Genomic DNA, 26,026 nt, shown 5'->3' with positions numbered 1-26,026 from the left:
TCTCTATGTTACTCCTGGCGCACTGTAGGCGGCGCTGGAAATAATAATAGGATGGAATTGTCATTTCAGATTTTGCGCTTTATTGTTGGGTAACGTAAGACCTGGCGCCTATAATTCGGTTTATCGCGTCAGTTTTCGGGAAAAACGAACAAGTGGAAGTAGGTTACATGGAACAAAGGGGGCGTGGAGAGGCGGGAACATCCTCGGAGAGTCGGTTACCTGGGTAACCTGGGCAAACAGGAGGAAGAAGTGGCGGATCTTGGAGAGGCGCGGGGCTTAGCTGGAGCAACAATGATGGTAAGAAAGGAGAATGGTGTGACAGAGACATGGGGGAGTCAGTGTACCCTCCTGTGGGGCAGGTACACGATACATACTACCTGGGTTTACAGTATATCAATATATGGACAGCAATAATCCTGCCATCGGATACAATAGTCAGATATGTAACACACAGGCTCTTAAAGGGGAGGTTCACTATTAGCAGCATAGCTGCAACACACCTCTCCACCGAAGTGAATGGGTATGAGGTGTAATACAACGCACAACCTGAAAACCTTTGTGGCGCTGTTTATAGATGAAACTCCATCTGGTTTTATTTCGGTCCTTAAAGGGAACCTGTCAGGTTTATTTGGGATACTAAACTACCCATAGGTCCACATGAACCAGTCGTCTTATCATAGTGCTGCCAGTGGCAGCTACCAAAAGACAGCTTTATTACCCAGAGATGAGTCTGATGACCTTTGGTGCCTACGCAGTGACTCACTGAAATCAAGGGAGTGCACCATCACTGTATATGTACCTGTAGTTTAGCGCATGCGCACTGAAGCTGAGGTGTACTCCCACAGCTTTAGTAAGTCAATGTGCAAGTGCCAGGAGTACAATTGTAATAAGGACAGGATCAGAAAGGTTATTTGGGCACTAAACCTCCAATTGATAAAGACCAATGGGTGGTTTAGTGTCCTCAATAGATCTGACTGGTTCCTTTAAAGGGGTTGTCCCATCTCAAGGATCCTATCTATACTGGTAACTTATGTAAATTGAAGCCCTTTTCTAAATATATTGCTTTAGAAATTCTGCTTTGTTTGCCTGGTATGTGAACTTATTCCTTCCATTGTTTACACTGCGTTGCTATAACCACGTACCTGGGAGATAGGACAAGTGACGTCACTTACTCAGTACCAGCAGGACAATCTATTCAGCTAATTGCACTTTGCTGATAAAGGAAGGCCCCCTCTAACAGTACAGTGCTATGGACTCTACTGTCAGAAGGGGTGTTCCTCACAGACTGTCAGAAATGCCCTTCTGACGGTGAAGAGCTACGGTAATGGCACCGATAGCTCTTCACCGGGGGCACATAATGGGAAAGCCGATAGTGCGCTGAATCCAGTGCACTGTCGGCTTTCTAGCGGTGTACAGAACCTGAAAGGTCCTCTTTAAGGGGTAATAGTATACGAATGCATGTTCCCTTGGCAGAAATCTTTGACTTTTGCAGTTTGTGGTCAGACACAGGTCAGTGCTATCTTGTATGTAGTTACCCAGCACAATTTCAGAATTTCTAGTGGTATTCCCAGCATATGGTTGGTATGTGGCAAAATGTTATGATCATATCACGTGTGTATAAGACTGTACATTAAAATTGTGCATGGTGATACTTATTGGCTTTGATGTTATTTCCATTGACTGTTCTGATTATTATATTTGAGCATATGCTAGAAAAAAATTGTCATTATGTATTTTAATAACACTTTGGGGGAGAATAAAATAACAAAATGTGCCTGACGTGTTTTCTTTTGCTTTGTTTTAATTTTTCACTCCTTTCTTAACAATTTTGTTAAGTTTCGTAAAAAATGGAAAGAGCGGTTGTAAAAGAAAACAAAGGAAAATGTGTGAACTATATTATCGGTGTACAGTATTTTAAAGAATCTAACGTCATTTTCTCAGCTTTTAATTTATGCATGTAACTACATAATTGTTAAAGCTCCTCCACATGTTTCTCTTATTAGATTTCAAAACGAGGTGTGACCTATAGTCAGAGGGAGAAGATGATAGCGGAAGCTAGGCGACAAGAATTTATTCGGGAGGACCAAATTAAGAAACTGAACCAAGAACAACAGATGGATGCTTTCCTAAAGAGCGAAGAGCGAGTGGAAAAGAAGCGCTTTCTGAGGAGACTGCAGGATGAAGAACAGGAGAGAAGGATAGAGGAAACTCTCCAGCAGGTAAGGGATGAGCTGAGTTTATTGCTGTCATGAGGACTCTGGAGAGAGTCATTGCTTTATCACTTGTTTAACTTTTATCAGCAATCCTAGTTATATGACTTTGTTTTGAAAAAGGACTCAGAAACTTGACATAACACAAGGCCTTGTGCACACGACCAAGTCCTGTGTATGGAAAACGGTCTGTGTGTGAGCCATGAGTCCTGGACTGATCTTAGCCTTGTGCATAGAACTCGTTGCATTGTAGTTGGTTATAATGCAGTGAGATCCCAAATGGGCTAATCACTACAGTAATGCACCAACAGCTTTATATGCATTAAGCCAGGTTCACAACTGCGTTCGGGTCTCCATTCGGGGGTCCGCTTGGGGACCCCCCTAACGGAAAACTAATTTGCTTAAAAAAAGCAGTTGCCCTTGAAAACCCGTGGACCCCATAGACTATAGTGGGTTTCACTGGATTTCTGCCCGAAAAGGGCGAAAAATGCAGAGAGAAAGGCACTGCTTTTTGAAGGGGAATGGGGAACGGAATCCCCAGGTGGAAAGCAGATGCAGATGTGAATCTAGCCTTACTATGCACACGACAGCTCAGTCTAGGACACATGGCCTGCACATGGACCATTTTTCAGGGATGGGACTTGGTCATGTACATGAGGCCTAAAGCATACACTGTACCTATAGAATTAGGGAAGGTACACACTACTGTTATTTAATGTCTCTCATCCATCAGTTTTTTTTTTTACATACTAAAGCCAGAGAAAAAGAAATGACATAGCTTAAAATAACTTTAGAAGATTCCTTCATTTAAATATAGGCCGAGGAAACCAGACGTCTTAAAGAGTTACAGCTGGCACAAGAAGAGAGGATGGCGCAGGAGCTGGCAAGAATCAAGCATGAACAACTTAGAGATGAGAAGATGAGGCAGCAAATAAGAGAGAGCAGGTAAAGCCGTTCATTTGTCTTATAGCGTATTATATGCCAGTGAATTTGTAGCTTACAAATACAAGTTATATGACAAGTACAGATATTGTTAATACATTGGCCAATATCTCCTTATAAACACTATTGACAAATGAATTTAAATATTGACCATGTTGTTCATCACTTGTTGGAAGTAAACCTCTCCTGTTAATGCATTACTAGACTTGTCTCATATTGGAGGGCTGTGAATACTCATACTATATTTACTATACTATACTATACTGCTATAATAATTTATAATCAATGTATAATATATAACACACTCTTTAGTTTACTTCATTTAGATTTGAAACACTTTTTATGTCTTCTAGTATGCAGAACAAGTACTTGAATTTACAGACTGGTCCAAAACAACATAACTAAGATGTCTAAACTATTTCTATAGAAAAAACCCCAAAAACAGCTGATACTGGGTTCACACTAGCATTCATCTCCCTGTTGTCCTGGTCCACATGGGGACCCAAAAGACAGAGAGCCTGTCCGCTAAAAAAGCGGTTATCCGCAGACCCCATATGCTATAATCCAACTGTAATTTTTATTGAAGAGTTTTTTCAGAATAAAGTATATAATAAACAAGAGAGAGACAAAAGGGGAGGGGGAGGCTGGCCCCTAAGTAAACAAGAGTCAAATTTATACACTTAACAATTTGACCAAAAGGACAGGAGGAGAAAACAACCACGAAGGACAAGGTAAAAAAAAAAAAAAGGGAGGAAGCGAGGAGAGAGAAGGAGGGAAATCAAGGATTAGAGACCCTGTAGAATACAGTGCATGTCCCAGGGGGTCCAGATGGAATGGAAGGCTCCTTACATCCTCCATTCAAGCCAGGAGCTCAAGGCCAGAGGGGAGGGTTCACACACTTCCAATTTTTAGCAATAAATGTCTTTGCCGCAGTACATAGGTAGAGAAAGAGCCTGGAGCCTTGCTTACGAGGTGTCTAGGAGGGAGGTTCAAGAAATAGACAAAGGGATCAAGAGGGACCCCTTGCAAAAAAAAGAGCATCCGTCAGACTCCTGATCTTCCTACAGAAGCTCAGGATTAGAGGACATGTCCAGAAAATATGGTACAGAGTACCCTTTGCAGTTGCACAGCGCCAGCACCCCGAGGAAACTACCGGGTTCAAGGCATGAAGAAGGGCGGGGGTGTGATATCAGTACATCAACTGTTTATACTGAGCCTCCCTAAAGGTCACACACTGAGAGGACTTCTGAATCCAAGACCACACTATCCGCCACTGTCCCAGGGAAATAGTTTTACCCACCACCTCCTTCCAACTAGACATATAGCGGTGTCTGACAGGAGAGCCAGTCGCCTAGGAGTCAAGAAGCTGGTAGATGGAGGAGCTGAGGCTCCTGGTGGACGTGCCTGCATGGCACATTTTCTCAAAGGCCATGGGAAGTGATACCTTAGAGGACCAATGGAGAGAGTAAACAAAGTGGGCTACCTGGAAGTAGTGGAGCCATTCAGCAGTCAGGAGATTTAAATTGGCCATAAGATAGTCAAAGAGCCTGAGCTCCAATGTCGCAGGGTCAACCATATCAGCTATCCAGTAGAGGCCCGCCTCGGATCACACCTTGACCATATCAGACTATCTGGGAGGAGGGGATTATACAATATAGACACCATCGAGGAGCGTGGGGACATCAGAGAGAACCTAACATTACAGGCAAATAGACCAAATAGACATAGTGAAACGGATGGGGCCAAGCAGGTGGGGGGGGGGGGGGTGAGCCAACCCACAAAAGCACATTGGGATGCATGGGTGCCAGCCAGAGTTTCACAATCTCAACCTACTTGGTATATGCCGGCATAGCCTCTCCACTGATTATACGGACTCTCCATCGCAGATGTGAACCTAGATTTAGAATGTTTAATTAGAGGAGTACAGATGAAAAATTAGGTAAGGAGGGTATAAACTTTTAAGTACAAGTATTTTGTCTATCACAGGTAAAAAATGGTTTCCAGGTTAACCCTAGTATTTTTTTAATGTATTGGTATTGTCTTAATTTCTTTGATTCCTTCTTTCTCACAGCCTTGAGCTCAGAGAATTGGAGCAAAAACTGAAGTCTGCTTATCTAACAAGGGAGAGGGCTGCACAGATTGCGGAAAAAGACCTTATTAATTATGAGAAAATGGTAAGCTGCTTTATTGATTCTAGTTGTATACACAGGTGCATAGAAATGTGACTTTAGGCACTACTGTTTTTATGGGAATTTATCCTGGGAAATCTGACACTTTGGGAGGAATGTACGAAGAGTACCATAGTGTGATCCAGAATGTGTAATGTGTATAGGGATCCAGAATTGTAATCCTACCAAGGGCAACATCAGCATGAGGTTTGTAATTTCTCCCCATGTTTATGTGGTTTTCCTCCCACATGCAAAAAATATAATAAGAGGTAAATTAGCTTAACATGCAAATTGACCTTAGTGGGTGTTAGGAATGAGTGTCTGTATAGCAGCCACTGACTTCACTACTCTCCTTGTGCTTTGAGTTCTTTGTGTGTGCTAAAAGCACATTCAGATGTTTGTCATTCATGAATACAGGACTGACTTCTTGTAAAGCCGCTCTTTTCATGAGTAAATTTCAGAAAAGTGCATTTCTGGTAACAACTACTAAAAAAGTTATCTGTCTGCTTAATTTTAGTAAAATTTCTTTGCAGCAACCACCTCACCTATCAACACATCAATGATAAAAAAAAAATCATGTCGATGTAGATAAGACAAATAATCCATTACTCACAATAGAGAATTTCAGTGGTCATACATTCCTCTATGTACACGATGACATACTCACAGGTCATAGAGCATGCTTAGAAAACTCTCCCATAAAAGTGAAAAGGGTCTGCTCCAGACTATTGTGTCTAGATACCATGAAGTCACAGAGTGTTTTATGCTTATGCTAGGTTCACACTAGCGTTCAGGATTCTGTTCTTCGGGTCTGCTTGGGAATTAGAAAAACGGATTCCCTATCCGCCTAAAAAGCAGTTACCTAGCCATGGGATCTCTTTTGGTAGGCTCTGGTCTGTATTGTTTGTATTCATGGTCTGTTATGATTTGTGTTGTTTAATCTTGAAAATTCAATAAAATACTTTAATGGGGGGGGGGGGGAGCAACTACCTGCGGAATAGGGTTTGCCCGGTTTCCTCCGATTTTGTACTGATATCAGTGGAGAGAAGTTCTGCTTGTCTCAAACAATACGTTATTTACTGGAGACACACTCCCTTTAATTTATTTTTAGATTTTCTCTGCATGTGCAAGTGTACAACCTGGTGTATACAATGGGTACCATAACTTGCACTTCAGTCTCTATTTGTTGGAAAATGTTGATGATGTTGCGCTAAGCACTCAGAGCTTTGGATGGGAAGGTTACAAACTGCTTATGTGTTGGGATTCTTTATGTTGTCATTCATTATTTTTTTTTTTCCTTTCTGTGACTTTTTCTGTCACCTTTTTTATTTTTTTCAGAAACAAGAATCTGAAATAGCTCGCAAAATGAAGGAAGAGCATGAAAGAGCTTCAAAAGAAGAGTTGGCTAAGGAGACAAGACGTTATCACGAACAGCTGCGCTACCAGAGAGAGCTAGAAGTACAGCTAGAAGACAAAGAGAAGAAGAGGCAGGAAGCTTACCAGGAATTCCTAAGAGAGAAGATCCTGGTTGATGAAATTGTAAGGAAAATTTATGAAGAAGATCAAACGTAAGTTTTCTTTATATTCTCTCTCAATAACAGCTGTATAGATAAACAGTTGGAGCAGTGATATCTTGAACAATATGTAGATGCTCTTTTATAATCACTCGACAACTTATTACTGCCGAGGTAACTTGGTTAAAGCAGTTGTCCAGGATAAATTAAAACATTACCACTAAGCTAAGTCCCCTCCCCCCGCCTAACTTCTAATTTTCTCCCTTTAAAAAAAAAAAAAAGTATATTTATCCATATGCCAGAGGTGGTCATGTGTCCGACCCAGGCACATTTTCTGACTTCCTGGTGACGTTCCGTTTAGCTGTTTCAAGAGACAGGAGGCCACCAGTACTCCACTCTGCCCAGCTCCCGCCGTCCCCTTATACTCACCAATGCTCGCTTCCTCTTCTTCTGCTTGGTGTCGCTTTCTTCACAAGGAGCCTGCGCAATAGAACGCCAGCAGAAGAAAAAAGAAGCACAATTGTATTGTGCATGCGTGGCTTCTGCTGGCGTTCTATTGCACAGGCGCCAGTTACGGATCACAGTTGCGGGCAGAAATGGGGACAGCGGTACCTCAAAGTGATCTTCAGGACAAGGTAAGTATGATGGGGTAGGGAGGGGGTTGAGGGACTGAGTTAGCTTGCTAGGTAAGTAGGGCCAATAGTCTGCAGGCTAGCTAGGGAAACATGGGGGGGAGAAGGTTGTAGGGGAAGGAAGTGAGAGGGGGGATCTGAGTGAAGTGCAATGCATGGTAGTTGTAGGCCAAGACAGCAGGAAGCTACCCCTATAAACAAATGCAGAGGACACCAGGAGCTCCCAGAGAAAGCCAGGAATCACTCAAAACACTGCTAAAAGTATTTGGGTGCACTATTTAACCTATTGATAGTACTAATAGACCTTTTTTAAAAATATTTTTTTTGTCCGGAAAACCCCTTAAAAGGTGCAGAAATGAAGGTATTACTATTACTAAAAATAGCTGTATATATTAGATCATTTTGAAGAGATCTGCACACTGTGTTTTGTCTTGGAAGCCTGACTAACCCTTGGTCTAAAGCTGCCATTGATAAAAACTTATCAGTATGGAGTTGTTCTTTTGTTTCTATCAGAGAAATGTAGCACTATCAGTATCCGGTAGCTGCTTGTTCATGCTACTTCAAACTTGTATGCCAGTGAGGCTATGTTCACATCTGCATTTGGGTTTCCATTTGGGGGGTCTGCTCGGGGATCACCTGAACGGAAAGCTAATCCGCTTAAAAGAAGCAGTTACCCTCGGAAACCCATGGACCTCATAGACTATAAAGGGGTTCACATGGTTTCTGCTCAGTTTCTGCCCGGAAAGGGAAAAAAATGTGGAGAGAAAGCCTCTGCTTTTAGTTTCCAAGCGGAGAGGGGAACGGATTTCCTGTACAGAGAGCCGACGCTGGTGTGAACCCAGCCTCAGGGAATTGACATTGTAACTATCAGCCAAATGATAGCTGTCCTATGAGTAAAGCTGCCCTTACACATTAGATCTTTGTTGACTAAAATGGCCGATTTTGGGTGTTTAAGCCGACAATTTGCCTTAAAAATACCTTTAGTATTTAAACTTAAGTCTGCCATAAAAACCTGTGTGACTTCCTTCACAATAAGTGATGATCAAACAATGTACACTGACTGAGGGAGAATGTGGACTACAACTATATCCAACAACTATACCCATCCTGTAGTTTTAAAAAATAAGCTATACCGTGATTGCTTATATTAAGAACTATCATCAGGATGGTTAGATGTTAGCAGTACCAACACTGCTTTACTGTGCATAGGAAATATTCATAAACACCAGCAGATGGCAGCAATATACACAATTAGTACAATAACGCCACATCTCACTGTCAACATATTCTGGAGCCACATTCAACACTTCAGCAGAGCTGCCCTTATTGGCAAGGTATTTACATAGTGGGCTAATCTGTGCATTAACAGCAATGTAAAGTCCTTGTCACATTAAACATATATTGTATATGGGGACACATGGCATAATTTGGCATACACATATAATACTTTGATTTTTTTTTCCCCATGATGGCAGAACAGGGGATTGAAACAATCTGTGCTGGGTTTTACGTGGAATACAGACGAGCTGTGGGGCCCTGCAATAGTACATTTTGAGATCAGCTTATTGTCACAGGACCCTTCTAACAAAAAGGGATAGATAAAAGTGCATAAATTATTTAAGGAACTTTATAATTGTTAAATTCAGACTCTAGTTACTTTACTTCAGGTGATCTTGATTTAAAGGGATTGTCCGGGATTTTTTTTTTTACCTATCTTTATGATAGGCAATAAATATCTCATCGGTGAGGGGCCAACAGCCGCCCACTGCACAAATCAGTTGTTCAGGGGTACATCCAAAATATCCTAAAGCAGATGGCTTTGTGTTCTTTACAATGGCCAGACGCTATTTATGTCAGTGGGAGCTGAGCTTTAGTAATGTTGCCATACTGTGTACTTTATAATATAGGGAATGAACACACCCCTAGTGAATAGCTGATTAAATAAGGCTAGGCCATAAATAAATCCTTGACAACCCATTTAAGTGCCTAGTAAACCTACTCTGTCTCTAATTCTTATATTGTGCTGTATTTTTTTAGATTATAACATGCATCTTACTATAATATGCACCCCAGATTCAGACAAAAAAACCCTAATATTTATTAAAACTTCCTTGGTAGTCAAAAGAATTCAATGGTAGTTGCGGGGGTTAGCAGCTAATAGTAGATTCCTTTTAAACTTCATGTGTCCTTGTCCTTACAAAACTGCCATTTTTATTTTTTAATGATTTTTAAGTTTTTATTTTTTTTCTGATTTTATGTGCACATAGCTCTTTAGTACACACCTTATTTTCACACAGCTCTGTACTATGGACATGATACATATAAAAAGGACCCTTTCATCATGTGATCAGGAATATGCTCATTATGTTGTCAAAGACTGTTCACATCTTTCATCTGGCTTTACTGTTGTTGTTTCTTGTGATTTACAAAGACCTACATGGTGAGTAGGGCTATGACTCCTCTCCATCCACTCCTGCCCTATACTAATCTCAAAGATCGCTGTCGAGCAGGGAGAGAGAGAGATATGTACTGCTCTCTCAGGGATCTGGTCAAGCGCTCTATCAGTGCTCCTGATCATTATGGAAGCAGTTACGGGAATCTAGCAATTGCTAGATTTTTCCTTGCTAAAAATGTATCTTACACTCCAGAATTATAGTATTTTAACAAAGTTGCAGTTGGCAACGGACTTAAACTACAATGTAATTTTTTTTCCCATTTATAAAAGCTTAGTTACTTTTTGCGCATATATTCATTTTATAGTGAAAGACAATTGAAACTAGAAAAAATGAATGCCACAAGGAGATATATAGAGGAATTCAAAGAGCAGCAGGACACCTGGAGAAAAATGGAGAAGGCAAAGATGGAGGAAGAGAACAGAAGGATCCTGGCTTTTGCTAATATGCAGCAGAGGAGAGAGGAGGACCGCATGACACAAGTTAGAGAGCGAGAGGAGAAGAAAAAAGCTCTTCAGGAAATGGTACTGATCACTGTGACAGTCTGAAAACAGGCAAACTCATCCTTAATCCCCAACATTGCTGTACAAATACAAAAAGTGAAAAAATGGAGGGAAGTTTAGTGTATATTTTGTAAAATCTTTGAATCATTCCTCTTTTATATCATCTTTCAAAAACTATAGACTTATAAAGCTATATTAGGGGATGCTAAATGATTAAACCTATTAAATAGTGTACCGTATTTTATAATATGCACTGAGTCCCTCCATCTTTAAAGCTCCTTGGCCACCTACCATGTGCCATTTATAATATTGGTAGCCTTTGTGTGACAGAAGACCTTTTGGGTCCCTCAGACAGCAAGGTGCAGCTTTCATTGTAGACCACTATAGCACTCCTACCCTTTAAGCCAGATTTTGCTGATCCTACAGGGGTCAGCATTCTGAGAGTGCTTGTCTTTGATGAGACGACCTCTTTAAAACATATATTTGAATTCCCTATTATACTTTCAAAAGTATAATATTGGTTCAAAGCATTATTAGAAAAGCTTTAGAGGAAGAGATAAATTATTGTAGGTTACAATTGTTTTCTATAGAAGTAACCAATAATTTATTTTGGTTTTAGCTTGCAGAACATATCCAAAGAGAGCAGCAACAGAGAGAAGAGCTTGAGCAGATGCGTGAAGAGCTGTACCTGGAAGAACAAGCAGAGGAGGCCAGGCAACGGGAAATTGTAAGTGACAAAAAGTGTAATTTTTCTATTTCATTATTCTATTATACTAATATAATGTTCAAAATTACCATCTGGGCTTTTCCAGTAACAGGTTACATTGTTCATTTTCACATGAGTGTTGAGTGTTACCCATTTAGCCCATTATTTGTTTTTTTTATTGTAATTTTTGTTGAAGTTTTGAACATATACAAATTTGTACATACAAATTACACATGCACTGGCATAAAATGGTTGTATAACTTAAGAGCAGAAAAATACAGATAATTGGCAGTAATGCATTTAGTGAGGAACAAAAGATACCATAGCCAACGTGTAAACCATATTAAGACAGGGACATTACACAAGTCAAGAACCGTGAGGGTGAGAGTAAAGGAGTTCAGTGAATTACTGGGTGTCTCCTCATCCAAGCAGGGAGACAACAGAAGTAACCTTCATGAACCTCAATTCATGAAGTACCCAGAACACATTCCAAGGTCTTCACATAGTCTGAAATCTCTCTTCCTCTTTATTAAGAAGGGCAGATAATCTAAAGTCCTAAACTCTCTAATACTAGTTTACAGTTCTTCCCAAGTTGGGGAGGTTGTCTCCATTGTTTCGCAATGAGACACCTAGCTGAGGTAAGGATGTATAAAAGCAACTTCAGGTTATGTTTTCAAAGTGCGCTTCAACTGCAAATTGAGAAGATATGTCTTGGGAATAGGGGGAGGTGATCACTAAAACAGGGTCTATCAGATTCTGGATCAGTCACCAATAGGGTTGCACCAGGGAGCAGGACCAAAATAAGGGATAAGTTAGCCAGACACCACACCTCCAGCAGGTATCTGGTCTTGTAATATTAAAGGGATCCTATCATACAAACACTTTTTTTCTTCGTAACACGTCGGAATAGCCTTAAGAAGGGCTATTCTTCTCCTGTTGAGGGAGAACCCCCGCCAGAATACGGGTCACTTACAGTGGTCAGTCACCTGCTCCAAATCAATCATGCATGTGCGCGCTGACAAAGATAAACACTGACATTGATGCAGTTTCAATCTCAGTCCATGCAATGAGCGTGATGCCTATTCACACAGAACTGAGGTTTATTGAGGAAGTTACAGTTTTTATACAGGAATGCAAGAAAGATAAGAAAAAGGCAGGCTGTAAGCATATACGTCTTGTATCCGAATACACTGGCGATCAGTCATTGGCTGTTAAATTTCAACATCTCTTAGCTTTCGAGTTCCCAGGAAATGATACTGTCTTTCTTGTAAACCACATGACGATCATGTGCGTCAGCATCTGGGTGCGGTACTGGATACAGGCGCCATCTTAATGTATAAACGTTGCACAAAGAAAAATATAATTTCTTAAGCAGTATAACGCATGTATAAAAATAAGAATAGACATGGTCTACCTTCACATTCCCCCCTAAATTATATTTTTCTTTCCCTGAAATTCCTACACAGTGTTATCTGGAATGTGAGTACAACATTCTTCACCAATCATGGAGCAGACTCCACCTCTTTCTGCTGTGATCATATCTATAGCTAGTCGGTTTTGGAGAGAGGAGGAGGGTGTGGTTGAGTTTTTCATGCAGAAGTCAGAGCCAAATATGCCTAGTTTGACTCCAGATGTTTCATTGGCAGTAAAACAGGTATAGTTACCAGCATGTATATACACATGACCTTAATAGTCCCCCCTTGAAACAGCTCCAGACAAAGGGAATGCAGGGTGGGATGTCTGTCCCTATCTCTCACTACCAGACTGTAAGGAAATACCCTTCAGATCTTATAAAAAGCATATACATTGACTATTGTCAGACCTATAAACAATATGAATATAATAACTATAGAAACATAACAGGAATCTAAGTTCAGATAGATCCAACAGTCTTCAAATTTTCTCTTCTCAAGGTCCATATCCTCTAACAGTTTATTGTCCCATTTATTTTCAAGAACATCATCAAGTGGGCAAAGGTTTAAGATTTTCCTTATACTCTCACAGCTGTACTGGCGATCAACAGGAACCGGAAGTGACCATTGAATCTCATACATCTCTTTATCAACATCCAATCTTTGGGTTTTAGTTTATAGGTTTCTTCCACTGACTTAGAATCTGGAGGGAAAAGGGGGAAAACTCGAGAATATACATTAATCATATGTCTTTGATGATTCGTCACATAGTCAGTCAGCACACCATATTACATCTGGAACATTTATAAAAGAATACAATCCAAAGACAGGGCTAAATATCAATTTTCCTCTTTTCAACTTAGTGTGCAACACACTGCATACTTATGGACAATAGATTCAGGTAACCAATAATGACACGCGTAGACACGTCTGCCCCAGAACTAGTGGACTTTGTACACGGACTGTTTGTGATGGTTTTTCCTCACCAGATATGCCCCAAGCCATCCTGAAGGGAGACAACAACACACAAGCACGTACTCATACCGTCTCACTGTATATACTCAACCTGCAATCTCTGGAACAGGTACAAGGGCTTCAGGCCTGGCTCTCCGGCCTAGCACATGCCATGCGGGCTCACATATATATCTGACTATAGTGATGCTAAATCCTGCAGCTGCCCATCCTCCGCTCACCAGGTCACACATGGCTACTTCTAAACAGTACACTTAGTAAGAAGCTGCTTATGCCATAAGTGGGAACAATGTTCTCAGTACATACTCTCTTACCACCAGACACCAGGACTTGTACATCCTCTTTCCAAGTCTCCTTTCCTCCTGGACCATCTTTGGTGCATCAGTGTCATAAAACCTGAAAAGAGAGCTAAAAGGTTTGGGTCTTACCAGTAAAACATGTCCCCTAGGCCTATGCAGCTGGGCTAGTGGCAGTGTCTGCCCACATGCTACCTCTACTTTCTTTCGTATCAGCCTTGGTGTGTGCCATGACTTCTGACTATACCTATGAGCAGCTGCAGGGTCTCCATCACACAAAAGTTCTTGCCCTCCAGATCGGACCATAATTCTACTATATCAACCACCTACCCTCAGACATTGTACCATGTTCAAGCGATGGCTTCAAGTTCACCTGAGACCCGTGGAGTCCCATAATAGGTCTCCTTATGCTTGGTTTTCCTCATATACGGTGACTGTGGCATATCTGATGCAGGATTCACCATCTTTCCCAAATATAAGACCATCTATAATAGAGCTCAATCAAAAAAGTTATCAATAGATTCATATCAGCAAAATTTTCTTAAGTTATCTTAGGCTTCTTCACCCCCGCCCCCCTTTAAGGTATTGATAACATCACGGTTCGGTTGTGTCAATGCCCAAACAACCATATACTGAATGCTGCATGCACCTCTATGGGAATGGGGTAGGAAAACTCTCCCTGGCGCTACTGGCTGACTAGGCCCTGCCTGCGGGTGTTGGTCAGCTGTTCCCAAGCTAAACTTGGCCCCGACAACTTCTGGCTCTCTAAACACGAAGACCTAGCAGACAGGTGGGGTGAGAGCTGAAAGAGGCTAAGAACTGGGATACTAAAGATGGTCACCCCTAATGAAAGAGTAGGTGCAGCTACCAACAGTAATAAATAGGATGGGGCGTGCAGGAAAACAAACAACAATGGCTGTGCTGTCTTCCCCCCCCTGGAAAAAAAACAAAAAAACAAAACCAAAACAAAAACCTTCTAATGCAGCAAGCAAATGTGACTTGTCAGAGAAATGAACTTTAACACAATCTTAATGTACGTGGACTGGACCTTTTTTTTTTTTTTTTTTTTTTTTCCAAAAGTACTTCATGTTCTGTGAGAGAGATACATGTCTGACGGGGCACAGGAGTCTCTGCAAGGTCAAAGCTAGACAATACAAGAAGAGCCAGTATTATCTTATCTTATGCTGCAGCTCACATAGCTGCCTATCCCACTCATAGCTGCGGCTGGGTATCCCCCCCCTGTATCTCATAGCTGTGTCTTGTGTAGGACTACAGACCTCAGCAATCTCTCTTAAAGAAACAGAAACACATTTGTACAATCTCATGATATCAATACAATAAGGTTAGGCACATATTCAGAACATATATATATATATATATATATATATATATATATATATATATATATATATACATATCAGCAGAGAAAGCAGAAACATTAACTGAGGGATCAAATCAATCTCCTGGTCACACAACTATACAACAGGTATGGGAGTGACTTCTAATTCTTTTTTTTTTTTTTTTTTTTTTTTTTTAGACACAAAGGAATTTTTCTCTCTCTTTCCTTTTTCCTACAACCAAAACATCATTACAAAGATAATCTGTTCTACGTCTTTTTTTTTTATCAACATACACACACACGTTTTCAAATTCGGACACCTTACTGAGTTTCTAAGTTTCAATAACAGTTTTTCTATAATGGGGACAATCCTGGTTTCAATTAGCTTATCTCAACCTATGTTCATTTTCTTGCGAAATCTTTCCACTTGCTTCACCCTAAAATCTGATACCCATCCTATTATGTGCATATTGTCTCATCACTTTATGGTTCAACATTCCAAGTTCCATCTCTTTGACATCCTAAACTTAGGCAACATACTTAAACCTCCTGTTTCTTTCCACTTTCTGGCACCTCTTCATTACATCAACATTTTTCAACCATTCATTTCATGATTCACATAATCTAACACATTGTGACCACTCATTGACTAAAATACATGTTTAACACAATTTCACACTATATTCCGGATTGTTGGATGGACGTCTCAAAATTCCAGATTATCAGAATTTACCTAGAATTTTACTTTTAAGATCAAAATGTTGCTAACAACACAGTCCTAACAAGAAAAACCTTCTACCGTACCCCTCTTATAGCACTATATGTTTTTCCAACTATCTTAACTATCTTAAGGGGTTGGGTACGGCTTTAAAGAAGGCAACACTAAATGCTTTACTAAGACAATTCTATGTGGGATCAGTGACTACATAAAAAGAGAACGGAAGCTAGTATGATATTGTGCACACTTCTGTATGATACAAATTATAAAGATTAATATACAAAGATTAAAATACAGCACAGACCAGATGAGTTACCTTCCCTCATAACCGTGATCTGAGTCAGCTCAGGAAAAGGATTCTGGTCTCTTATGGTAAATTTTTAGACAAGAAGAAGACACGTTAGAATAATTAGCATAACGGGATATAAAATTCCAACATAGGTTTCAACACATAACTATGGGATAAGACACAAAGAAGAAGTTTCATCTCATTATTCCCCATTCCCATAAATAAAACATAAACACATAGAAATATAAACAAACAAGTAAAAATCAGAATATTCTCTGTAATACATAGATGATACCAGTAATCCAAGCTCTGTGTGCCTTGAACTCTTGCACAAAGATTTTAACTTGGGGTAAAACCCCAACTTGTAGGTTGGCGAGGCGACAGAGAGTGAGTGGCCGTCTCCCCCTCCGTGACCTCCCATACCCACGCTGTGGAGACTCAAAACTTTTCACTATCACCTTTTTGCTCTTTTGTGGATACAACAGTTTGAAAGACAATACCAGGCAAACAATAATTCAAAAAATAACCATTACATCATATGTTTGGATATCCCTGTATACACATTGTCATTATACGTTACTCAGGTTAACCCCCTTTTTTTTTTTTTTTTGGTACTAAATCACTTCTTTGGATATAATACATAGACTGTGGACTGTGGTACTGGCACAAAGCCAAGTTTCATCTTCTCTGCGCGTCCTCCAGCATCTGGCAGTCTATGAGATAAAACGACCTTGAAGCTCTTGGCAGTCAATTGAAATGTTTTGATTGCCCTTTACAGAAATAAAATAGGAATAAAACTCAAACAGCAGTTAATATACTGACACCAAAATTACACATTAATATTTTTGCACAATTTTTTATTTTCATAGCAAACCTCACTCTAGTAATTACCACAAGTGTTCAGAATCTCTTAAACTATACTTGACGTTAAGGGAAATTTCCTTCCTTCCCAATTTTCCTTTTCTTTACTAGATCCCAACCAAAGTTTTGAACGGATAATCCTCTAAACATCATAATAATGGTATACAGTGAGGTCTTTTATAGCTGAACTGGGCATAGACACTCGGAAAGGGTGCTACCGGGGGTTTGACCTCTTCCGGGCTTGAGGGTTTGTGATAGGAACTGGATGTGGCTATCACTGGAATCACCGGATAAAGGGGGCGTGATCTGAGGGACGGTGGGGGCCGGAGATGTTGGTCTGGGTGTACTAACATGGCTGCCATTGGGAACAGCCATAACCTCACTTCCGCCATCCCTGGGCGTTGGTCCGGAAGATGAGACAACAGGGGCATGGGCGGGGAGATCCACAGGCTACACAGACATCTTGCCAATCAGGATTCAGCTGCCTATAGACGTCACAGATCCACCCATCTCCACTACTCTCGGCGCCATTTTAGGGCAGTGGCGCACAAGCAATTATACTCGGCATATTCTTTTTATCATTAAGTTTCAGATAACCAAACAAAGAAACAAAGGTTCAGCCTTTTCTTTTTTTTTTTTTTTTTTTTAAATGTAGATTGTGAGCCCCACATAGAGCTCACAATGTACATTTTTTCCCTATCAGTATGTCTTTTTGGAAAATGGGATGGAAATCCATGCAAACACGGGGAGAACATACAAACTCCTTGCAGATGGTTTTTTGCCCTTGGTGGGATTTGAACACCAGGACTCCAGTGCTGCAAGGCTGCAGTGCTAACCACTGAGCCACCGTGTGGCCCCTTTCAGCCTTTTCATATCCCTCACGTTCTAGAGTCCTTGCGACCCTGTAATGAGCTTGGGCGGCTTCCAGCAAACCTTTATCTTCTAACACTCCCCGTGACTCTTCTAACATTTTTCTCCACATACTAGGTTGCAATCGGCCCGTAGGAGGCACCTCAGCCAGTTTATACATTCTCAAAGCTTCTTTCACGTATTTCTTGCCCTCCCTGATTCGAACTAAATCAACAGCAGTCTGTGCCCCGTCAGGCAGAACATGTTCCCTCCTGAACAACCGCAACATTCTTACGGTCCCAATATTGCTTATCTGCGTGCGCACGGCAGATATGTGACCCCACAACCACCAACAAAAGTCACCTTTACCGGTCTCAGACTCTTGCTGACAGGTCCTCCGCTGACCAAAGGTTGCGGTCACTGGGCAATATCAGATAGGAAAGAATAAGCAGAAGCAATCCACCAGCTGACAGCCTTATGCTAGGGATCAATAAATAAGTAAATTACAGCACCCGTCCTCTTTACTGACAGCCCGTGCCCAGACCAAATGCTGCAATCGTCCAAAAGGTCACATGCACTACTCTACATCAAAGAGGGCAAGAAATTCACTTCCTGGAATCTGCAGCACCAGAGGTGACTGAACACTCGGTGATATATATATATACCAGTGAAGAAAAACAAGTTCAGACTACGGCTCTAGGACCCACCTATCTGTATCACTCAGACCGGACAATCGATCCAACTGGATCACCTGTCAGCCAGACAACGACACACCGACAGTCACAGGCAAATGACACATATTCATATGAATATGCATACACTTACCATGACTCTAATGAGGGTGATCAGGCCTCGGGTCGGTGAGACGTCGTCCGGCATCCAGGGTCCTGCGCGGGTCGGTCATCCGCGGTGGTCCTATGGCCGTGATCCCGGGTTTCGGCACCACTTGTTGAGGGAGAACCCCCGCCAGAATACGGGTCACTTACAGTGGTCAGTCACCTGCTCCAAATCAATCATGCATGTGCGCGCTGACAAAGATAAACACTGACATTGATGCAGTTTCAATCTCAGTCCATGCAATGAGCGTGATGCCTATTCACACAGAACTGAGGTTTATTGAGGAAGTTACAGTTTTTATACAGGAATGCAAGAAAGATAAGAAAAAGGCAGGCTGTAAGCATATACGTCTTGTATCCGAATACACTGGCGATCAGTCATTGGCTGTTAAATTTCAACATCTCTTAGCTTTCGAGTTCCCAGGAAATGATACTGTCTTTCTTGTAAACCACATGACGATCATGTGCGTCAGCATCTGGGTGCGGTACTGGATACAGGCGCCATCTTAATGTATAAACGTTGCACAAAGAAAAATATAATTTCTTAAGCAGTATAACGCATGTATAAAAATAAGAATAGACATGGTCTACCTTCACACTCCTACCTTTTCGTTGTCTTCTCCGCGCCACCGTTCGCCTAAAATCCCGTTTTTGGCGGTGTGCAAATGAGTTCTCTTGCAGCACTGGTGGCGGGCCCCAGTGCTCAAACAGCACTGCGGGCGTCCCCAATGCTGCGAGAGAACTCTCTCCAGCGCCGCCTCCATCTTCATCAGCAACGTCCTCTTCATCCTCTTCTTCCGGTGCAGGTTTCAGACTTCTAGGCCTCGGGCAGAGAAGACTGCGAAGAAGCGTTTGTATGATAGTATCCCTTTAAACTGAAAAAGTAACTCCCAGCAACAATGGGAATCCATATATCCATCTGCCAATCACATGACGTGCCAGGGAAAATGTTTGGTGGTCATAAGAGAAGATTCGTGAACTTGCCCAGTACTAATGAGTTAACTAATGATGATAAGTGCACCAGAGTGTAGCCTTAAAGGGTTTTTCTGGGGCTATAAAACTTTATGATAGTTCATCAATATCATATCAACAGCCAACTCCCAATACCCACACTATTTGAAGAGGTCATGGGGCTTGAGCAATCGCAGGTTCGTCTGCTAAGGCTAGTGACATCACATTTGCTGATCACATGGCCATGGTACAAGCCAGTGCCATTTAAATGAATGAGATTGAGCTTCAATACCAAGCACTACCACTATATAGTGATTGGCAATTGCATGTTAAACAGTGATGAGGCTGCAGCCCTTGCCTGAATGTTGCACCCTGCCACAGCTCATGGATGGGGTTGCAAGGTGTCAGACACCCATCACTCTGAAATTGACAAACTATTCTAAGAGCAGGTCAGCAATATTATGGTTATAGAAAAACCCTTTGATGTTGAAGGTGCCCCTTTAATGCAGAGTGTCTCCTAACAGCAACTTTTTACAAGTGAGTGCATCCTCATTCTCACAGTTACTGTTGTGAGTATGGATATATTCCCATGATAAGCCATGGGATAGTCGTAGCTGAACTGCCCAACACCTACATTTAGGGAAATTTCATCAATCACTGTTTCAGCATAGATGTGTCAGAATATTTTCACTGCCTCTCCTCATAATTGACATGTGCTGTTTACTTTGGGAAATCAGGTTCAGAATAAATGATTTCTTGGAATTTATTTGGTTGAATGTAATTTTGGTGCATTGATTTCTTAAACAATAGGTTGTAGTAGTAGTCTGTTACACCGAGAGAATTTGACTGGTTAACAACTAGGTTGAGATTTTTGGGATTAGTGCAGTCTAATAGGGGATTAAAGCATTTATTGTTCAGAGATGTTTGCCTTGAGGGAGGTAATGCTGACAGTAAGAGGATAGTTCAGCTGCTGCTCTAATGCCTAGTAACAAGACAGCATCTTGTTTACCTTCTGGTACATCCCTGTAGCCCCGTATGATCCTTCCTGTAGTTAAATTACTTAGAAAACGATTATTATTCAGATCTACATGATCATATGAAACCATAAATTAAAAAGTGCAATTTTTATGTTCAGATTTAAATCCTATTGTCTTTTACATTACAAAAAAACAAAACAAAAGCATTCCATGCAGAATATTTCACATTGCATTTGTTTCCTTTGCACACTATGGAATGATGCAACCATGAGCCTGTGACATGGAAAATACAGTACAATCTGCAGGCAGTATCTACTAGAGCAGGAGGAGATGAGCAAATTGATGCATAGTTTAATAGGAAAAAAACTGAAATATATTTATATATTTGCTTTTTCTAAGTTTGGAAACAATCATCTAGGTGGTCCACATAGTGCACAGCCCTCCATGCATGACTGTTTATACAGAGGTAACTCACTGATTGTTTCTGAGCAATAGACAGAACAAAGATATAAATGATTATATTACAGGCTATACTGAATCTTTCCTCACAAATTATATTCAATGTGTTCAGCTCCTCCTGCTCTATAACATTTCTATTAAACCGCATCTTCTTTTTTCTTAAGTAGAGAAATAACTTGTCGGTTGTTTGTTTTTTTTTTTAAATCAAGATCCCTAGGAAAAAGGGTATGTATGCAAGTAAGCGGGTTCAGGGGGACAACCTGCAGAAAGAGGATGTCTGCCATCTCCTTCACCTCCATCCAAAAGGGATGGATCATAGGGCAGTCCCCCCAAAAAATATGATGTAGTGTACATAGTGCTGATAGACCTCTCCAAAAAGTGGGAGGGATTGCAGGATTGATGGTGTATGACAGAACAGGGGTGTGAACTGCATTAGCTATGTGTCATGTTCCTTTAAAGGCTGTTTGCCTAAAGGTATTTTAAACAAGGTAATGATATCCCCAAATAATTGTTCATGTGAAAGTTTATTTAAGATTATTTTCCAGTGTAAATATGCCAGGCTCAGTGTAAAAAATATCTTGAGATTGCATCTTGTGGGCATAAAAATCTTTGGCGGCACATCCACTTCTACCAACACTACTGCAAACTGAATGGGGATGGAGGACAATACAAACACACTTGAGATGACTGACACATTTAAATGGAATGATTGTCTTCCTATATTGTCAAATAGCACTCAGTACAGGCACCTCAGTTGTAAAGTGGCCCTAAGCTTGGAATCACACATCTAGAATTTGTTGCAATATTTCAGTCAAAATCCAGATGTAGTTTAAAAAGGAATGGGAAATATGAGGACTTGTACTTCCCCTTCCTGCTTGACCCGCCTGAGAAAACTGCATCACAAACTGCATGTACTATGTTTTCAGACTAAAATGAATTGTCTGTTCTGCATTAGTCCTTGCCAGACCCCCAAAATACAACCCAGTCAAGCCATGTTAATCATTTTTCAATTCTGAGCGTGGGAACAATGGGCCCATTCTTACAAAATGTAAATTATATGGACTTTAAAGATAATTGATCTCATGTATCAAAGCTTACAGAAAATCTGCTGCATTGCATCCAGAGTTCAGATATCCTTTATTAAACTTCTCTGGATACATGACAGCTGGACTTTAGTTTCCTGTTATGAGCTAAAAGGACCGTGAGTTTATATTGGTTAATACTGTGAGACTGAAAGTCTTCTTAAACTTGATTCTTGTGGTAGATAGATCACATGTAAATTTATACTAGGTCAGTAGATCTGTTCAGCTCCAGCTGCCAACATATCTAATATACAAAGTTATTGGGTTTATACAAATATACTGGGTTTAGGCACTTTAGCAGTAATATAATTTTCTTGGACTTCCTTAGGCAAATATGGAGAAGAAAATTCGCCAGCGTCTTGAATTGCAGCGCACTTTTGAAGAACAAATGGCTTTTAAACAAATTGTTGAAAAAGCAGCAAAAGAGGAAGAAGAAGCATTCAGACAGGCCATGCTTGCAAAGTTTGCTGAGGATGATAGGATTGAGCAGATGAATGCCCAGAAGAGACGGATGAAACAGCTTGAGCACAAGCGAGCAGTTGAGAAACTACTGGAGGATCGACGCAAACAGTTCATTGCTGATAAAGTAAGAAATGATGTATTTGATTCCGTTCTGCACATTAGAATAATAGGGGGGGGGATTTCTGACAACTGGCATTTAGTACATATCTGCACCCCTAGAGGATGAGGTGAGGTGCACGACTTGACAAAAATCAGGTGCATCCTGCAGCAGGGCCGTGTGCCTACACTGAAATATACACCAGCCTATAACTTGTGGAGATTTCAGGCATTATTTCCAATAGTAAATTGGCATGATGCTCATAAATCTGACAGCGCCAGTGGCCCCACTCTCGCACCACCTGTATGGAAAGGAGTGAGTGAGCAATGTAAAATAGGGAAAAAGTCTCAATTTTTTTTATTTTTTTGTGCAAAACGCAGATTTGCATGAAAAACTAGGACTTTTTCATGCCTTGTATGCCAGGAAACTGACCTAAAAATCATGATAAATTTGCCCCATTGCTTAAACAGTTTATCCTTGTTCTATAAATTGGATCTGATTTATCAAAAATGTCTAACAGAAAACTGGCTATTTTGCATTACAGTGCAGCTTTCGTTTTATCAGAGCAGTTTCAGAAATGAGAGCTGAATGGTTACTGTGGGCAGCAAAGCCAAAGTTCTTCTCTTAAATGGTTATGAAAAAAGGGCCTGATATATTGGCAGCATTTCAGAAATAATGAAAATAAATGCCTCTTGGATTCACTCATAAGTTACAGAAAAAATATTTCAGATCACATTCCTTAGACATTTTTAGCAGCCACCATTGAATAACATTATGCACAGCATTGCACTGTCCAGAGTGGAGAATGCTGGTGGACTTGTCTAGTTACATGATCATAGTGCTGTGCTATCAGTGATGAACACAAGGGGGAGGCACTTTTACAATGAAGACACTGGTGCCGATCTAATAATATTGTATTAGTGAGTTGGAGGGCTGTTTCAGTGCACTTTGGAAAGTCGTAACAAAGTGGCCAACCCCAAGTCAGCAAAAACCATTTCCATTTTTGTCTATACAAATCATTTCATTTAAATGAAGTTGAAGACTATTCACGTAAATTTCTCAACCCTTTATCTTGCCTGCATTAAAAAAAAAAAAAAATCCCTGATGAGGGTTTGAGATGTGGATCATGGAAACAGCATTTACTGACAGTTTTAAATTTCTTGCAGGAGCGTGAACTCCAAGAAAGACAGCAGGAGGAGAAAAGGGAAGCCTTTCGCCGAGCTATCATTGAAGAAGAGAGACAGAAACTTCTTAAGCAACATGCCTCACAGTTACTGGGCTATCTACCAAAAGTGAGTATTTGTCCCGTACAATATCTTATCAATTACTATGTTCTTGTTTTTTTATATTTGGACGCAATGACCCTTATCTTGCACATCATTGTAGATGTCTGCTGCAGATGATGTGGTGTAAAGAATAATGTACCCCCTTCTAGAAGTCAGAAATTATAGACATGAGCTTGGAATTCTGTGACCTACGGAGATGGACAGGGCCACAATCTTTTATGTGGGTCACTTCTAATAGCCTTACTATTTACTTTAGTTTGTACAGTATCCCATATATTCATGTTTTAATAACACAAACACTATACATATGTATTAAGTGATACTAGTAAACACTTGTTGCTTTTGTGAATAGGTAAACCAATAATAATAATGATAGTGTTTTAATAACCACACCCCAAATTTTTGGTTCTTTGTGTGTGTCTTCTCTAGGAACTATAGGCAATCTGCCTACATATTCTTCTCCATGGTAGGGTACGGCAATGTGTCAACCTGATCTGAGAATAATGGTTTTATAGTCTGTAATCACTCTCTTTTATAGTATGTTTCCATATTAATATTGTTTCACCTTTTTTTTTGCAAATTTTAGGGTATATTTAAAAATGAAGATGACCTCAGCCTGTTTGATGAGGAGTTTCGGAAAACTTTTCAGAAACGTAGTGCAGACATATTTTCTGATGAGGGCTGGGATTCCTAAATTATACCATTCACTGGTTTACCTCAAGGTGGCAATCCATCTCGTCTCCAGCCTAAAGTTACCTGGAAATATTTATTGTATGTTTGTATAGTAGTAGTTATCAGTTTATATGGATACTATTCATTATACATTTTAAGGATGATAACGCACCAACATTTAACAAAACTTTGTTGATATTTCATTAAACATAAAAAATAAAAAATAGTTATAATTAAAGTGATTTCCTCTAGTAACTCTGTACAGAAATATTTTTTTTTTCTATGTTCTTTTAGAATTTTGGCTTACTGATGGTAATTTTGTAAAGATAAAAGAAAATCTATCTTAACTAGTTTGTGTACTATGATGACAAATAGCGCATGCATATAAAATGTATATCAGCATTGCAGGAGGTACTGCTCTGTAGTGCTCAGACCCATTTTTCATACTTAACTCTCAGATATTGCTCTCAGAAATTATTTCATTTGGTAACATCACATTAACATATTCCTTAATGTATAGTATATATTATGTAAGAGTAACGTTTAGGGAAGCTATGGGGTGTTAACATTTCCAAATGTATCTAATCAAAAACAACTGTTTTCATTAGAAAGTCCGTTTTATGTGCGATCATGTATAGGAAAGTCTGTCTTACAGCAAACTTGCCACAGATTTTGCAGTACCTGCATGAGGACTAGCCTCCTTGCAATCTCTGCCCCAAAGTGACAAGAAAACCAGTTCCCAAGCATTTTCTTCCCTAGCTATAATGCAAAAAAAAAAAAAAAAAAAAACAGTATGGAATTGTCCCTTTGCAACCTAAATGGAGGTTTACATACCTGGGATGCAGATTTCAGTACAGAATACGCGCCTTAGACCTTGTGTATATGACTATGGTTTTGGACTGTGCGCTATTCATTATTATCGATCTGTAATAATGGAAAGCGTAAGGACCATCTAATTTCTATGGCCACAAGCTGGATTGTTTTACAAATTCATGTAGGGGCTGCAGTTTTAAGCCCCCACATGAAATATGGAGCAGATGACATTCTTATCTGACACGGTCCTAAATCTGAGTGTAAAAGTGTAGTGTGTACATAGGGTCCAAATGTAGAGACCAGACTATCTCCCACACAAAGAGGGTTCATTCAAAGGGTGTGCTTAAAGGAGGTTTCTTGGATAAAATTATTGTTGACCTAGTCTAAGGATCAAGGATCTGAATCTTATTTATAATGTGGATGATGTAAGTCGTGGAATCTGACACTCAAGAAGACACGTAACACAGGGCATTTCTTTATGGTTTAATAGAATATTATAACACCAATACTAGGGCCAAACATTTGGT

At 40.3% G+C, this 26,026-nt stretch overlaps 1 protein-coding gene across 1 annotated transcript; it reads left to right on the top strand.

Annotated features, from left to right (window-relative positions):
* Positions 1–83: 83 nt before the first annotated feature.
* Positions 84–24,838, top strand: MNS1 (meiosis specific nuclear structural 1). Its single transcript, XM_075273531.1, has 10 exons — positions 84–297; positions 2,004–2,219; positions 3,028–3,155; positions 5,224–5,326; positions 6,659–6,888; positions 10,227–10,443; positions 11,042–11,149; positions 22,498–22,755; positions 23,895–24,020; positions 24,601–24,838. Exons 1-10 carry the CDS (start codon positions 292–294, stop codon positions 24,706–24,708), a joined length of 1,500 nt encoding a protein of 499 aa, XP_075129632.1. The 5' UTR covers positions 84–291; the 3' UTR covers positions 24,709–24,838.
* The last annotated feature ends 1,188 nt before the right edge of the window (positions 24,839–26,026 follow it).

The sequence above is a fragment of the Leptodactylus fuscus genome, chromosome 5 (genome assembly GCF_031893055.1).
Source record: "Leptodactylus fuscus isolate aLepFus1 chromosome 5, aLepFus1.hap2, whole genome shotgun sequence".
Taxonomy (NCBI): domain Eukaryota; kingdom Metazoa; phylum Chordata; class Amphibia; order Anura; family Leptodactylidae; genus Leptodactylus; species Leptodactylus fuscus.
Note: the sequence above shows the minus strand (reverse complement) of the source record. Positions and strands in the feature narration are given on the sequence as shown.

What these genes read in the sequence shown, in the direction of transcription:
- MNS1 (XM_075273531.1), top strand. An exon ending in ATTTATGAAGAAGATCAAAC is followed by an intron (nt 6,889 to 10,226) that starts GTAAGTTTTCTT and finishes TTCATTTTATAG; the next exon opens with TGAAAGACAATTGAAACTAG. An exon ending in AACAGTTCATTGCTGATAAA is followed by an intron (nt 22,756 to 23,894) that starts GTAAGAAATGAT and finishes AATTTCTTGCAG; the next exon opens with GAGCGTGAACTCCAAGAAAG.